Below are 14325 nucleotides of genomic sequence, written 5' to 3' on the forward strand. Positions count from 1 at the left end.
CAAGAATGGACAATTACAATAATCTTTAAGTAGGTGTGATACTGTCATTATAATAAGAAATATATATTTTGTCTTCATCCAAGGGTCCTAGCACATAGTTGCCACTACTCTCGTGATTTCCTATATAAGAGCTCAGGGGCATCTTTCGTTATAATATTTAGTTTTGTCCTTTGGGACATATCTTCACAGTGAAAAAGGTGAAGTAAATGTCTTGTTTTTCGTAACAAGTCCTTTCAGACACATCTGAGTTTGTGTTAATGAGCTGACTTTTGGAAAGCCCCTAAGGATGGGGGCTGGTTGTTAGGGGAACCAACCTTTGGCTGTAAGGTTCAGAACCTTCAGCCCTATCTCCCAGACCTCTTGTGCTGGAAACTGACTTAATCACCAATGGCCAGTGTATACTATTAGTCATTTTTGCTTACATAATAAAGCCTCCATAAAAATCCTTGAACCAGGGGCTTCAACATGTGGAGGTACTGGGAAGGTGGTGTACTGGACAGGCCATGGAAACATGGCACCCCTGGCACCCATCCCCCCATCCCCTGACCTAGGCATCTCTTCTATCTGGCTATTCCTGAGTCATAGTCTTTTATAATACAAAAAACTCGTAATCTAGTAAGTAAACTGTTTCTCTGAGTTTGTGTGCCGCTCTACTAAACTAACTGAACCTAAGGAGGGGGTTGTGAAAACATCTGATTCACAGCCAGCTCTGCGAAGCACATGTAACAACCTGAGTTTGCAACTGGCATCAGAAAAGGGCTCAAGGATGTGGGTTCTTACAAGACTGAGTCCTTAACCTGTGGGATCTGACACTATCTTCTCCAGGCAGAGTGTCAAGACAGAATTGAACTGAAGGACACCAAGCTAGGTGTCCAGAGTTGGAAAATTGCCTGGTGTGCGGGGAAAATGCATAAACATATAGTCACACAAGTGTCAGAAGTATTGAGATCTTAAGAGACACAGGAGTGCTTTTTCCTAGACAATGGGTATCATAATATCACAGGAAAAAATGCAGTCACTTTCAGAACATCCCAGGCGTTGGGAATTTTTGTTTTTATTTGTTACCTAACAAAGACTGACCTGTTGATCCATATTATTTACTTATGTGTACCTGGGCTATATATTACTCTTTGCCTATGGCCTTAGGACTTTTGCCTGGAAAATCCCATGGATGGAGGAGCCTGGTGGGCTGCAGTCCATGGGGTCGCTAACAGTCGAGCACAACTGAACAACCTCACTTTCACTTTTCACTTTCATACATTGGAGAAGGAAATGGCAACCCACTCCAGTATTCTTGCCTGGAGAATCCCAGGGACAGAGGAGCCTAGTGGGCTGCCGTCTATGGGGTCGCACAGAGTCAGACACAACTGAAGCAACTTAGCAGCAGCAGCATGGCTTTAGGAAGAGTAGAGTGTGCTTTCCTGCTCCTTTACTTTGGACTTGACCATGTGACCTGCTCTGGTCAACGAAATATTAATGGAAGTAACACAAAGAGACGTTTGAAATGTGCTTGGAACGTGGCACTTGCTCCTTTGTATTTCTGCTACTGGTATGTGACCATGTCTCAGGTAGCCTCCTGGTCCCAGAAGAGAGGTTCATAGACCAGGACTCAGAATGTGGAGTTCAAGTATAGCTAGAACAGCTGAATTCCAACTGACATGCAGAAGCATGAGAAAGAAATGCATGTTGCTATAAACCACTGAATTTGCAGTTTCTCATGCACGCTACTGTGAAAATAGCTGACTGACATAATTGCTTTATAATTCTTAGGTCCTTGCCCTAAAACAAAGCACTTTAAAGGTATTATTCTAAGTCTTTTAACCTGAATTTTTTGATATACTTAATAGACTATATTAAATTAGTACTTTATTAATACTTAATGATTTGCCTTCAGTTCAGTTCAGTCGCTCAGTCATGTCTGACTCTTTGCGACCCCATGGACTGCAGCATGCCAGGCCTCCCTGTCCATCACCAACTTCCGGAGTTTACCCAAACTCATGTCCATTGAGTCAGTGATGCCATCCAACCATCTCATCCTCTGTTGTCTCCTTCTCCTCCTGACTTCAATCTTTCCCAGCATCAGGGTCTTTTCAAATGAGTCAGTTCTTCACATCAGGTGGCCAAAGTATTGGAGTTTCAGCTTCAACATCAGTCCTTCCAATGAACACTCAGGACTGATTTCCTTTAGGATGGACTGGTTGGATCTCCTTGCAGTCCAAGGGACTCTCAAGAGTCTTCTCCAACACCACAGTTCAAAAGCATCAATTCTTCGGCGCTCAGCTTTCTTCACAGTCCAACTCTCACATCCAAACATGACTACTGGAAAAATCATAGCCTTGACTAGACAGACCTTTGTTGGCAAAGTAATGTCTCTGCTTTTTAATATGCTGTCTAGGTTGGTCATAACTTTCCTTCCAAGGAGTAAGCGTCTTTTAATTTCATGGCTGTAATCACCATCTGTAGTGATTTTGGAGCCCCCAAAAATAAAGTCTGACACTGTTTCCACTGGTTCACCATCTATTTGCCATGAAGTGAGGGGACCGGATACCATGATCTTAGTTTTCTGAATGTTGAGCTTTAAGCCAACTTTTAACCTTGGAATCTGTCAATGACATCTAATATAAAATGGAGTACTAACCTGGTATTTATCTAAGAAGGAGAGATCTGTGGTTTCATTTAAAGGAATAGAAGATGATGTGACATGAACATATGGATTTAATTCTGCAATATGTTGAAGTACAGCGTCAGCCCTAAAAAAACAAAACACATACATACAAAAAAGAAAAAAGACTTTTACTACTCTTTTGTTCAATAAACACATTCAATTTTTCAAATTTGGACACTTTGAAGACATTAGAAAAACCTAAATATTACAAAATTTCAATGGGAATTTTAAACTGGAGAGGAAGAAAAGAATCTAAGACTTATTTTTACTATACAATCTTAAGATGCAGCACACTGTCATATTCCAGAGTAAGTCACACAATCTCAGAATACACACACCCTTATAGGCCCAGTTGCTCCTTCATTTTCTTAAGGATAGAGCAATAATAAAGGCCTACTTTAACAATCTCAAAGAAATTCATTCCTAAGTAGCAATGTGACAATATTAAAATTTTGACAAACATAAATATTTACATGTCAGTACTTATTTGTCTATGGTAGAGTGAATTTATGGTGATGAGTTAAATAGCTAAGACTGAATTAGTATTCTAGATTCAGAAAATGTTCTAAGTAACTGTAACATTAAAAAAAAAATCCTATGATAACACAACAAAATATCTATCTTCACCTGTTTCTTATATTAACAACATCATCTTCACAGAGAAAGAAGTTTGTTCCTAGATCCCATGCTTGGCATTTTTCTGTATCATGAATTGTAAGTGCCTTCAAAAAGGAGAAAAATATCTGTTAAAGTCAGGAGTAAATCAAGGATGTTCACTATCTCCAATATTATTTACACTGGGTTGGAACTATTAGCCTATGTAATCAGACAACAGAAAGTAATTAAAATCCAGTTAGATCCATTCACAGATAATATGACTATAGACATCTAGAAATCCAGAAAAGATCACGGAAAAACTATTTTATTAGTATTATTTCTTTTATAAACACAACGTATTTTTTAATGCCTGTATATTATTTTTTTTCAGAGATCAATGTTATATTAACTTGAACATACCTTCATTATTCAACTGTGAAACGAGCTAAGATAAATCTTGAAAGCAGGGTTTTGATTACTTAAAATAATAAAACTGTAATTCCAAGTTACAAAGACATTTATATAACCATAAGAATTAACAATACTTTCCACTTATGACATTTATCAGTAACAATTCTCAATTAAGTCAATAATAATTAACATGATGGTCATATTGTAATTCCATATAAATTTACTATATTTTGCTGTGGGTGTGTATGTATGTATTTTACAGATAGATCTGAACCCTAGTTGACTTTAAAAAATGAATACATTAGGCACATTACCATGAACTTACATTATTATGGCACCTTTGTACTATGAGAAAAGCTACTTTAAAAAACAGTAAGAGAATTTAAGTTTAGGAAAGTAGCATGTCATATAAATCAACATACATACAAAATTTTTAAAATTCACATAAACAAACTTTTCCAAATGGTCATGTTTAAAGTAAGAAAGATACTAACTGGAAAAAAGATATTTTTAACTTATATTACAAGCCACAAATATGGACACAAGGTATACCAAAATAGAAATATGTAGGGGCCGTCAAAATATTTAAGCATGTTCAACTTTGCTCAAGAATGAAATACCTTTTCTCATTCATCAGCATGGCATAAATCTAAAAGTTTAACAATATGCTCTATTGGTGAGAGTGAAGTGAATCAGGCATTATTGGTGGGCATGTGAAACTGCAAGGAAGAAAACAAAATCAGGGAAGGGAGATCTACTGATTAAAAGAAACCAAGTTCAGTATATGGGCTTTACCTGGATACGGATTAGAACAAATCAAATAAAAGAAAGGAAAATAAGAACTCTAACTAGATACTTGATGGTTATGGTAGGCAGTCTTCTTTGATAGCCCCAATGATTCATACCTCTTGATATTCAGGCCTTTGTGCTATCTCATCTCCTAAGTGACTATAATGACTTTAATGACTATAGCATAGGTGATGGAAAGTCACTTCAGAGATTAGGTTACAAAAGACCTGGCACATTCCCCTTCTTATCTTTTGCTTGCTTACTCTGATGAAACAAGCTGCCATACTGTGAGCTGCCCTCTGGTGAGGGCCACGTGGCAAGGAATTGAGGGTGACCTCCAATCAATAGCCAGCAAGGAACTGAGGTGGGAATGTGAACTGGCACATCCTTGCCACTGAATCCTACCAATAACTACATGAGTGAGCTTGGGAAGCAGACCCTTTCCCCAGCCTCAAGATGACTGCAGGCCCTGCCAATGTGTTGACTGGAGCTTTGTGAGAGACGCTCAACCAGAGGAATTAGCAAAGTTAAATCTAATTCCTGACCCAAAGAAATGCTGTATTTCAAATTGCTAAGTTTTGTTTGATGATAACAATGATATTTTTAAAATGTTAACGTTTTTAAGTGTGAAAGTGATATTGTGGTTGTTTTCAAAAAACACCCTTATATTTTAGAGCTATATACTAAAATAACTTAAGAACAACATAATAAGATTTCTGAGATTTATATCAAAATAACTGGGCAGTTAGGGGGCAGTGGGGAATGAGATACATGAAACAAATTTCTCTATGAGCTGATAGCTGCACGTATGAGATGTGTACATGGGGTTTGCTAAAACTATTCATTTTTTTTAGTATAATTTTGAAATTTTCTATAATAAAAAGTATTATTAAAAAAGGAAAATAGAGAATTAAGACAATTTTTCTACTAAATGAAGAAGCAATAATTAAGCCAAAGTATAAATAATATTATCACTACCGATGAGGGAAAAAAAAGTCTTTTTTTTTCATAAAAGTAATTCTTCTTATGAAGGACATTTACCCACTTACCTTAATCCCTGCAAGGACAAGATTCTTTGCTATAAAGGGGGAAAAAAAAGGAATAGCTTAATATTAGGAATTGTAATTAGATATGTTTTCATGGAGTCTGTTCATATCTCTGACTGAGTAATTTTAACTGTTTTACTACTTTAAAAATATCAGTTTCTTAGAAAATAGAGATGAACAAAAAGGAATAAAAATAAAATTTGATTTCCATAATCAAACCACACTGAGATAATCACTCTTAAAATTTCAGTGTACACTTCCAGACACGCTGTTATGAATATGTATGTGCTCTGTACCATAATGAATTAATGGATACAGAAAAAGATCATTAACAGCTATTAACAACACCAAAAGAGAAGCAAGAAAGTCATAACTGGTTTCTCATGGAAGAACGTGAAATAGTCTTGCCAAAAAAATAAATAATAAATAAAAATTGAATCTGATCAAGATTTTGGATCTAACTTCTTTTATAGAAAATAATACAAGGGAAAGGAATTAAATTCTTTAAATTATGTTGCTCAAAAGCATCATATAAAATTATGAACAAAAATACTGCTTACCAATTTCCAAACCAAGACCACCCATACCACTTAAGAAAACATGAGACTTGGCCATCTTCTGCATTGCTGTGTCTCCAAGAACATACCTCTGTCGACTACATGTAAAACACAACAAAAATAAATTATTTCACCAAAATTGTATATCCTTTTACAGTTATTTGCAAGCTAATACCCTGGTGGCTAGATTCTGCCCACAGACTTTTTTTGGATCACTTGCACAGTACTTAAAATTCCTCAATTAACTGCCAAATACATGACATATTTTGAAAAATTAGATTTGGCACCATAACCCATATTCCCTCATGGCTACAGGGTTGAGTAGGAGCTGCCTGTTCAGTGAGGGAGGACCATGTGCTCTAGACTTGGCAAAGTTCCCATCCTTCTTCTCTCATTTATCACCTCTGTGGCCACTACAAGCATTTGAGTTTGTCACTTTCACTTGAAGCCTTTCACCACAAAAGGGATTTATCAGGCAAAAAATTGTTTCCCTCCTTGGAATTTAGATGACTTAAAGTTGAGCAGTTTTTAAACATTATCTTAAATATAAAAGCTGACAAATTATTTAAAGGACTTTATTAAGTCATCCATCCTAATAGCCACAGGCTAATATCAGAATGCTACTGCTGCTGCTATGTAGTCACTAAGTTGTGTTTGACTCTTTGCAACCCTTTTGACTGTAGCCTTCCAGGCTCCTCTGTCCATGGTATTTTTTAGGCAAGAATACTGGAGTGAGTTGCCATTTCCTTTTCCAGGGGATCTTCCTGACCCAGGGACTGAACCCATCTCACCGGCATTAGCAAGCAGATTCTTTACCAATGAACCACCTGGGAAGCCCCTAGTATCAAAATGGGAATTTCAAAAAATACATGTTGGCAATTAAAAAAATGTCAGATATAGTAATAAAGTCAATAGTAAGAGTTTATTTCAAAGAACACTGATAAACGATGTTATACTAGATTCTGAAGATAGGAGCATGCCAATGGATTCTTACCAGAATCATTCTCAAAGATGAGTTCAGTATAAGTAAATAATTCCAGAACTCCTTGGGTTTTAAGTATTTTTTTTGGAATTCACACACACACACAACACACACATGCTGGTTTAAGGTATGTTCGTTTAATATCTATATTTAGCTACTCAATATAAATGCCTGAAAAGGGGTCACCTGTCTAGTAGAAAGAAACTTTATAAACACAAGCTATTATTATTATTTTCATCCTTATTCCCTACAATGAATAATAAAATCTACTAGACTTTTCTTTTTAAAAATTTATTTTATTGAAGTATAGTTAATTTACAATGTTAGTTTCTGCTATACAGCAAAGTGATTCAGTTATATATTCTTTTCCATTATGCTTTATTACAGGATACTGAATATAGTTCCCTGTGCTCTACAGTATGAACTTGTGGTTTAACCATTCTGTATATAATAGTTTGCATCTACTAATCCCAAACTTCCAATCCATCCCTTCATCATGGTAATCATAGTCTGTTCTCTATTAGACTTTTTAAATTGATAGTCACCATTTTTGCTTCAGAGATAAAACTGATTCATTTATTTATGAAATACTTATTGAACATTTACATAGTACATATGGAAAAGTATATTATAAAGTCTTACAACCTTTATTTCTGTACCCCTAAACAATATATTTAAGGTTTGTCTGTTTTGGAACTTTATATAAACTGGCTCATTTTGAATACTTATGAGAGTTACTCATATCAAGGCAACTGTTTATTTTCACTTCATATTGCATTCTTTGTATTATACTATTCTATTGTGATATACCATAATTTAGCAATTCTACAGTTTTGGATGGTTACCAATAAGAAGACTATGAGTACACTTATATATGTCTCATGGTACACATGTAGTAGTTTCTACAGCATATACTGATGAAAGAAAATGCAAAGTTAGCTATTAGGTAATACCAGAATAATTTCCAAAGTGGATGTATCAGTTGACATCCTGCTTGGCAGTGTAAAAAAGTCCTCAAATTTTCACATCCTTAGTGTGCTGAAACTCAATATGAAAATTCAATGTGAAACTCAATGTGAAAGTGCTGCACTCAATATGCCAACAAATTTGGAAAACTCAGCAGTGGCCACAGGACTGGAAAAGGTCAGTTTTCATTCCAATCCCAAAGAAAGGCAATACCAAAAAATGCTCAAACTACTGCACAATTGCACTCATCTCACACACTAGCAAAGTACTGCTCAAAATTCTCCAATCCAGACTTCAACAGTACATGAACTGTGAACTTCCAGATGTTCAAACTGGATTAGAAAAGGCAGAGGAACCAGAGATCAAATTGCCAACATCCGCTGGATCATGGAAAAAGCAAGAGAGTACCAGAAAAACATCTGTGTCTGCTTTACTGACTATGCCAAAGTCTTTGACTGTGTAGATCACAATAAACTGTGGAAAATTCTTCAATAGATGGGAATACCAGACCACCTGACCTGCCTCCTGAGAAATCGGTATGCAGGTCAAGAAGCAACAGTTAGAACTGGACACAGAACAACAGACTGGTTCCAAACCAAGAAAGGAGTACTTCAAGGCTGTATACTGTCACCCTGTTTATTTTACTTTCATGCAGACTACATCATGAAAAACTCTGGGCTGGATGAAGCACAAGCTGGAATCAAGACTGCCGGGAGAAATATCAATAACCTGAGATATGCAGATGACACCACCCCTATGGCAGAAAGTGAAGAGGAACTAAAAAGCCTCTTGATGAAAGTCAGAGAGGAGAGTGGAAAAAGTTGGCTTAAAACTCAACATTCAGAAAACTAAAATCATGGCATCTGGTCCCATCACTCCATGGCAAATAGATGGGAAAACAATGGAAACAGTGAGAGACTACTTTTCTGGGCTGCAAAGTCACTGCAGATGGTGACTGCAGCCATGAAATTAAAAGACACTTGTTTCTTGGAAGAAAGCTATGACTAACACAGACAGCAGATTGAAAAGCAGAGACATTACTTTGCCAAAAAAGGTCCATGTAATCAAAGATATGGTTTTTCCAGTAGTAATGTAGGGATGTGAGAGTTGGACTATAAAGAGCTGAGTGCCAAAGAACTGATGCTTTTGAACTGTGGTGCTGGAGAAGACTCTTAAGTCTCTTGGATAGCAAGGAGATCCAACCAGTCCATCCTAAAGGAAATCAGTCCTGAATATTCATTGGAAGGACTGATGCTGAAGCTGAAACTCCAATACTCTGGCCACATGCTGTGAAGAACTGACTCATTTGAAAAGACCCTGATTCTGGGAAAGATCGAAGGCAGGAGGCAAAGGGAAGGACAGAGGATTTGATGGTTGGACAGCATCACTGACTCAACGTATATGCGTTTGAGTAAGCTCCGGTAGTTGGTGATGGACAGGGAAGCCTGGAGTGCTGCATTCCATGGGGTCACAAAGAGTCGGTCACAACTGAGCAACACAACTGAGTGACTGAACTGAACTGAATGTGCTGAAAAAAGTTAACACAGTAGGCCTGATCTTTACCCTGCTTTTGGGGCTAGCCCCTGGCTGCTGCCTGTGCACTTGGCTTTTGAAATGTTTCCTATACTAATAATTCTACTTCTCTTTTTCCTTGAGTTTCTTGAAATAAAAACTCCTTTAGCTTTTAGATATTCTTTTCTAAAGTACACATGTAAAACTTTAAATGATTTTAAAAAGCATACCAAATTTTGACCCATAGTACTTTAAATGATTATTCTTAATTTTTATTATGATTCTTTTTTTGACTTATGGATTCACCTGAAGTGTATTTTTAAATTTCTAACTTTATGAGGAATTTTACAATTATTTTTTGTATTGACTTCTAGCTTAAATGCACTGTGAACAGACATCACAATCTACATAATTTTACACTTTAATATTTGAGAATTTCTTTGGTCAATTTTACAAATATTCCATTCTTGAAAGGAATGTGTACTCTACAGTTGTTAACATATAACATTTCTTACATGTGCATTAGAGTAATCTTAATAATCATGTTGATGAACTCTATATTTGTTCAGACTTTGTTTGCCTGTTTTCTTGATTACTAAAAGTAACATTTAAAAAATGCCCACTATGATTGCAAATTTGTCTATTCTCCTTATGTATCAGTACCTGAACATGCTAACATGTGAGAATAACAGCTAACACTCAGCGTTTATTACACACCCCAGTTTTATTTGTATTAACTCATTAAACCTCACAAAACTACAAAAATTCTATTATTATTCTCATTTTTACAGAGAGGAAAACCTAAGCACAGAGAAATTAAGCAACTGATAAATAGTGGAAGCAAGATTCAGCCCAGGCAGTCTGGCCTTAGCATCCATATTCTTAACCACTATGCTACACCGAATGTAGATTAAGAAAGGCAAATCATTCTACAAGTCTTACAGGGAGGGAAAAAAATCAGTTCCTGGCCTAACTCTTCCATAACCCAATTCCCAAGCCCTAAGAACAGCCATCCTCAATTCTTTCAGTTATTTCTTCTAATATTTACCCCTATATTTCTCAATAAACATGTTTGTACTTATTTCTTGATTTTTCAGTTTTAAGTATTATCTATCAACTTGCAACTAAAAAAGATGGCATGAATTTCAATTTTTGAATACAAATCCAGTCAAATCATTTCCCTGCTTTAAAAACTCTGGCTGGTTTTGTATTTCCCTTATGATAAAGTCGAGACTCCATTAATCACAAAGCTGTTCATAATCTAGTCTCTGCTCAGCTCGCCAGTCTCATTTTTTGTCACTCTACCATCACACTCCATGTTCCAGGTGTACTAAAGGCTTTCAGTTTTCCAAACATGGTATACTCTCTTCGGGTGCTAAGACACTTTTCTGGAATATTCCTCTTCCCCAATATTTTATGCCTGAATAACTCCTTGTCCTCAGGTCTCAAATTGCATGTTACTTTCCCCATGATGCTTTCCCTGATGCCCCTAAGTTTCTTAAGACAGTGTTGGATCATCTTTCTGTGCATCGTAACACTACACATTCAATTTATTATAACAATTATCACAGTGTATTTTCACTATTTATTTGCCTATTTTTCCTAGGAGATTGTAGATTCCTTAAGACAGAGTCTGCCTTATTTGCTACTGTATCCCCAGTGACTAACAGGGCTTGGTACATAACAGACACACAAAACCTATCTGCTAAATTAATGAAAGAAATGAACTGGCAACAAGAACAACACTTTTATGCTCTACTAAGCAGAGGGCATGAATTCTTTTTTTGTGTTCACAGTCAAAGAACTGCATTAAAAAAATATGTTTTTCACACTTGTCTTCATCAATTATTTTTAAGATTACTTAGGCAAATAATGAATAGCAAAGACATAAACATGGTTACAAATGACCCAGAACATCCAGACAAAGGAAAACAATTAAAATACATGAGCTAAGGTTGTTCAAAGAATCATAAAATCTCAAATTCTCAACAGGTAACTAAATCACCTGCCTTTTCAATGTTTGGCTACCAAGGGGAAGTATACTGAGTAAGTGCCTACTCCATGTTAGTTAATGTCAGGTACTTTGCAGTTGACACTTAAATCCTATGAGGTGGGATTTAAAGAGCTGAGAGTGTAACTTCAAGCCCACCATTGTTATACTAGACCTGACTGTATTAAGCGGACATGCATATATCAGTAACTGTATCAGGAAAGAAAGAAATTTCCAAGGCTATCGACTCGACTTTTAGAGAACCCTATTTATTAAAGATTCTCCCTTTTACAAAGGTAATATATCTCCCTGTAGTTTTCACCACTAATCCTAATTTTACCTCCTGGGGTCATAGGGAACTTGTCTAATCCCTCTTCAATGTGATAGCCCTCCAAACGTTTGAAGATGGTATTCAGGTTCCAGAGTCTTCTTTCTCCAGGCTAAACATCTCCAGTTCCTTAAACAATTCCAAACATGACATCATTTTGAGTCCCCATCAACACTCTAATCACTTTCTTTTGGATGTACTTCAGTTACCTTCAGGCATTCATAGATTTATTAAAATATCTATTTCAAGCCCAGTGCTGGCACGGTGTGGGGATCACAATAGCAACATCATCATGAGGTAATGTGAGGATTAAATTAAATAAGATAAAATAAATAAAATACCTAGCAGGATGCCTGTGACGTTATTGGGAGAGAGGAATAATCAAATAATCCACTATTAAGTACTACATACAGAAGCACCAGAAGCTAAGGGAACCTGAAAGAATAGGAAGTGAGTATCTATTAATGGAGGCCATGGCAAGTTTACAAATGAAGTTCATCCAAGTTGAAATCTGAAGACTTGAGTCAAAAATTAATCAAAGAAGGAAAAGCATTCTATGCTAGGAAAAAGAAAAGCATGAAAAAGAATGATAGATAAGAGATACATGGTACATATATAAAACTTCCACTTCTGGCCTTAGTTAAATAAGGGGGAACAGATTTATCCTCTTCCTGCCTTAAAGAACTGAAAAATGGACAACATAAATGAAACAATTCAGACACTGGACAATAGGCAACTCAGGACAATAATCTCAGAGAAGAAAAACAATTGAGGTGAGCTTTATGATTGCCCTAGCCACTGCCCAGAGTTTCCAAAAGGTAGAGCAGGAAGGGAAACTCAAAAAGAGCTTGGTGGTCTTCTCAAACTGAAGAGAACAGGGTGTGACTTCAAGGCTAGAATTTGTGAGCACATGCACAGAGAGAATGCCAGACAGGCTGTTCTCGATTCTTCAGCCAAGAGGAATCAACCTCTTGAGGGGAGGAAACAACCTCAAGCTAGGGAAAGAATCAGATGAAAAGTCCAAGTGAAACAATCACTGTTTAAACAGGGCCAAGACAGTTTGTGTTCCTCTTCAGCCAAATGGAAAACCTTTTAATACAGAGAGCGCTGGATAAAATAGAAAAGAGTATTACATCAGTACTGGGGAGGAAGTAGCCTCAAAATTGAGTCTTCTCTGGTCTTACCTAGCAAAGCTTAAAAGTAAGCCTTGAAAAAAATAAACTTGTTTTCAAGTAATTTAACTGTGTCCTTGAAAAAGCTCAAGAATATTTAAAGGAATTCAAGATAATTCAGCACCCAAAAAGGTAAAATTCATAATGTCTAACATATACTAAAAAAAAAAACTACATATGCAAAAAAAAAAAATTACTAGATATGCTAAAAAAGCAGGAAATACAACTCTAGATAGAAAAATCAATAGAAGAGACTTAGAAATGACATATGATTGAATGTGTGGACAAAGACTAAAACAGTCAAAAATATAATTCATATGCTCAAGAAGCAGCAAAACTTCCAGAGATGAAAACTATAAAATGTAAGATGAAAAACACTTTGAGTGGAATTAACAACAGATTCAACACTGCAGAAGTGAACCTGAAGACACAGCAACAGACTTTAAAAAATGAAAAACATAAATGAAACAAAACAAAACTGGAGGATAAAAACCCTCCAAAACCAAAAAAGCTTAAGTGAGCTGTGGGACAACTTCAGTTGGTCTATGTGAAACTGAGGTCTCTTGAAGAACTAAGCAGTTAAAATTTTTCTAGGAGCACAACAAACTCACAGACCATGATGCAAACAAAGAACAAAACGTAAAGAGAAAACTACACTAAGGGATATCGTAATTGTTTAAAACCAGGGATGAAGAGAAAATATTAAAAATAATCAGAGAAAACAGATCATGCAATTTACAGAGGAAAGGTAAGAATGACAACTGATTTTCTCCCAGGAAGCAGTACAAACTGGATGACAATGGCACATTTTTAAAATATTGAAAGGAAGACACTGTCAACCTAAATTTCTATACTCAGTTTCAAAAAAAGGAAGTAAAGACGTCATCAGACATATAACAACTGAAAGAATTCATTGCTGGCAGACTTTCACTATAAGAAATGTCAAAGTAAATCCTCAGGCAGAAGAAAATGATATTAGATGGAAATCTTAATTTACACAAAGGAATAGAGAACACCAGAAACGACAAAACACTGTTTCCTTTATTTTTAAAATATCTTTTAAAGATAATTGACTGGTTAAGCCAAAAACAATAATGTATTATGAGTCTACACTGCTGCTGCTAAGTTGCTTCAGTCGTGTCCGACTCTGTGCGACCCCAGAGATGGCAGCCCGCCAGGCTCCCCCGTGCCTGGGATTCTCCAGGCAAGAACACTGGAGTGGTTGCCATCTCCTTCTCCAAATGTGAGTTTATAGCATTATGTAAAAGTAAAATTTTAAGACAATGATAACTCAAATCCTGGAAAAAGAG

The 14325-nt window shown here is 36.2% G+C and overlaps 1 protein-coding gene across 1 annotated transcript in view; it reads right to left on the minus strand.

The window, feature by feature from the left end:
* UBA6 (ubiquitin like modifier activating enzyme 6) overlaps positions 1–14325 on the minus strand; it is an 88678-nt gene that overhangs the window by 57522 nt on the left and 16831 nt on the right. Inside the window, exons 3-6 of the mRNA XM_055588697.1 lie at positions 6069–6163; positions 5512–5540; positions 3293–3387; positions 2639–2750 (exon numbers count right to left, since the gene is read on the minus strand). Of these exons, the coding sequence (XP_055444672.1) occupies positions 2639–2750; positions 3293–3387; positions 5512–5540; positions 6069–6163 (331 nt within the window). The remainder of the gene's footprint in view (positions 1–2638; positions 2751–3292; positions 3388–5511; positions 5541–6068; positions 6164–14325) is intronic.

The sequence above is a fragment of the Bubalus kerabau genome, chromosome 7 (genome assembly GCF_029407905.1).
Source record: "Bubalus kerabau isolate K-KA32 ecotype Philippines breed swamp buffalo chromosome 7, PCC_UOA_SB_1v2, whole genome shotgun sequence".
NCBI classification, from domain to species: domain Eukaryota; kingdom Metazoa; phylum Chordata; class Mammalia; order Artiodactyla; family Bovidae; genus Bubalus; species Bubalus kerabau.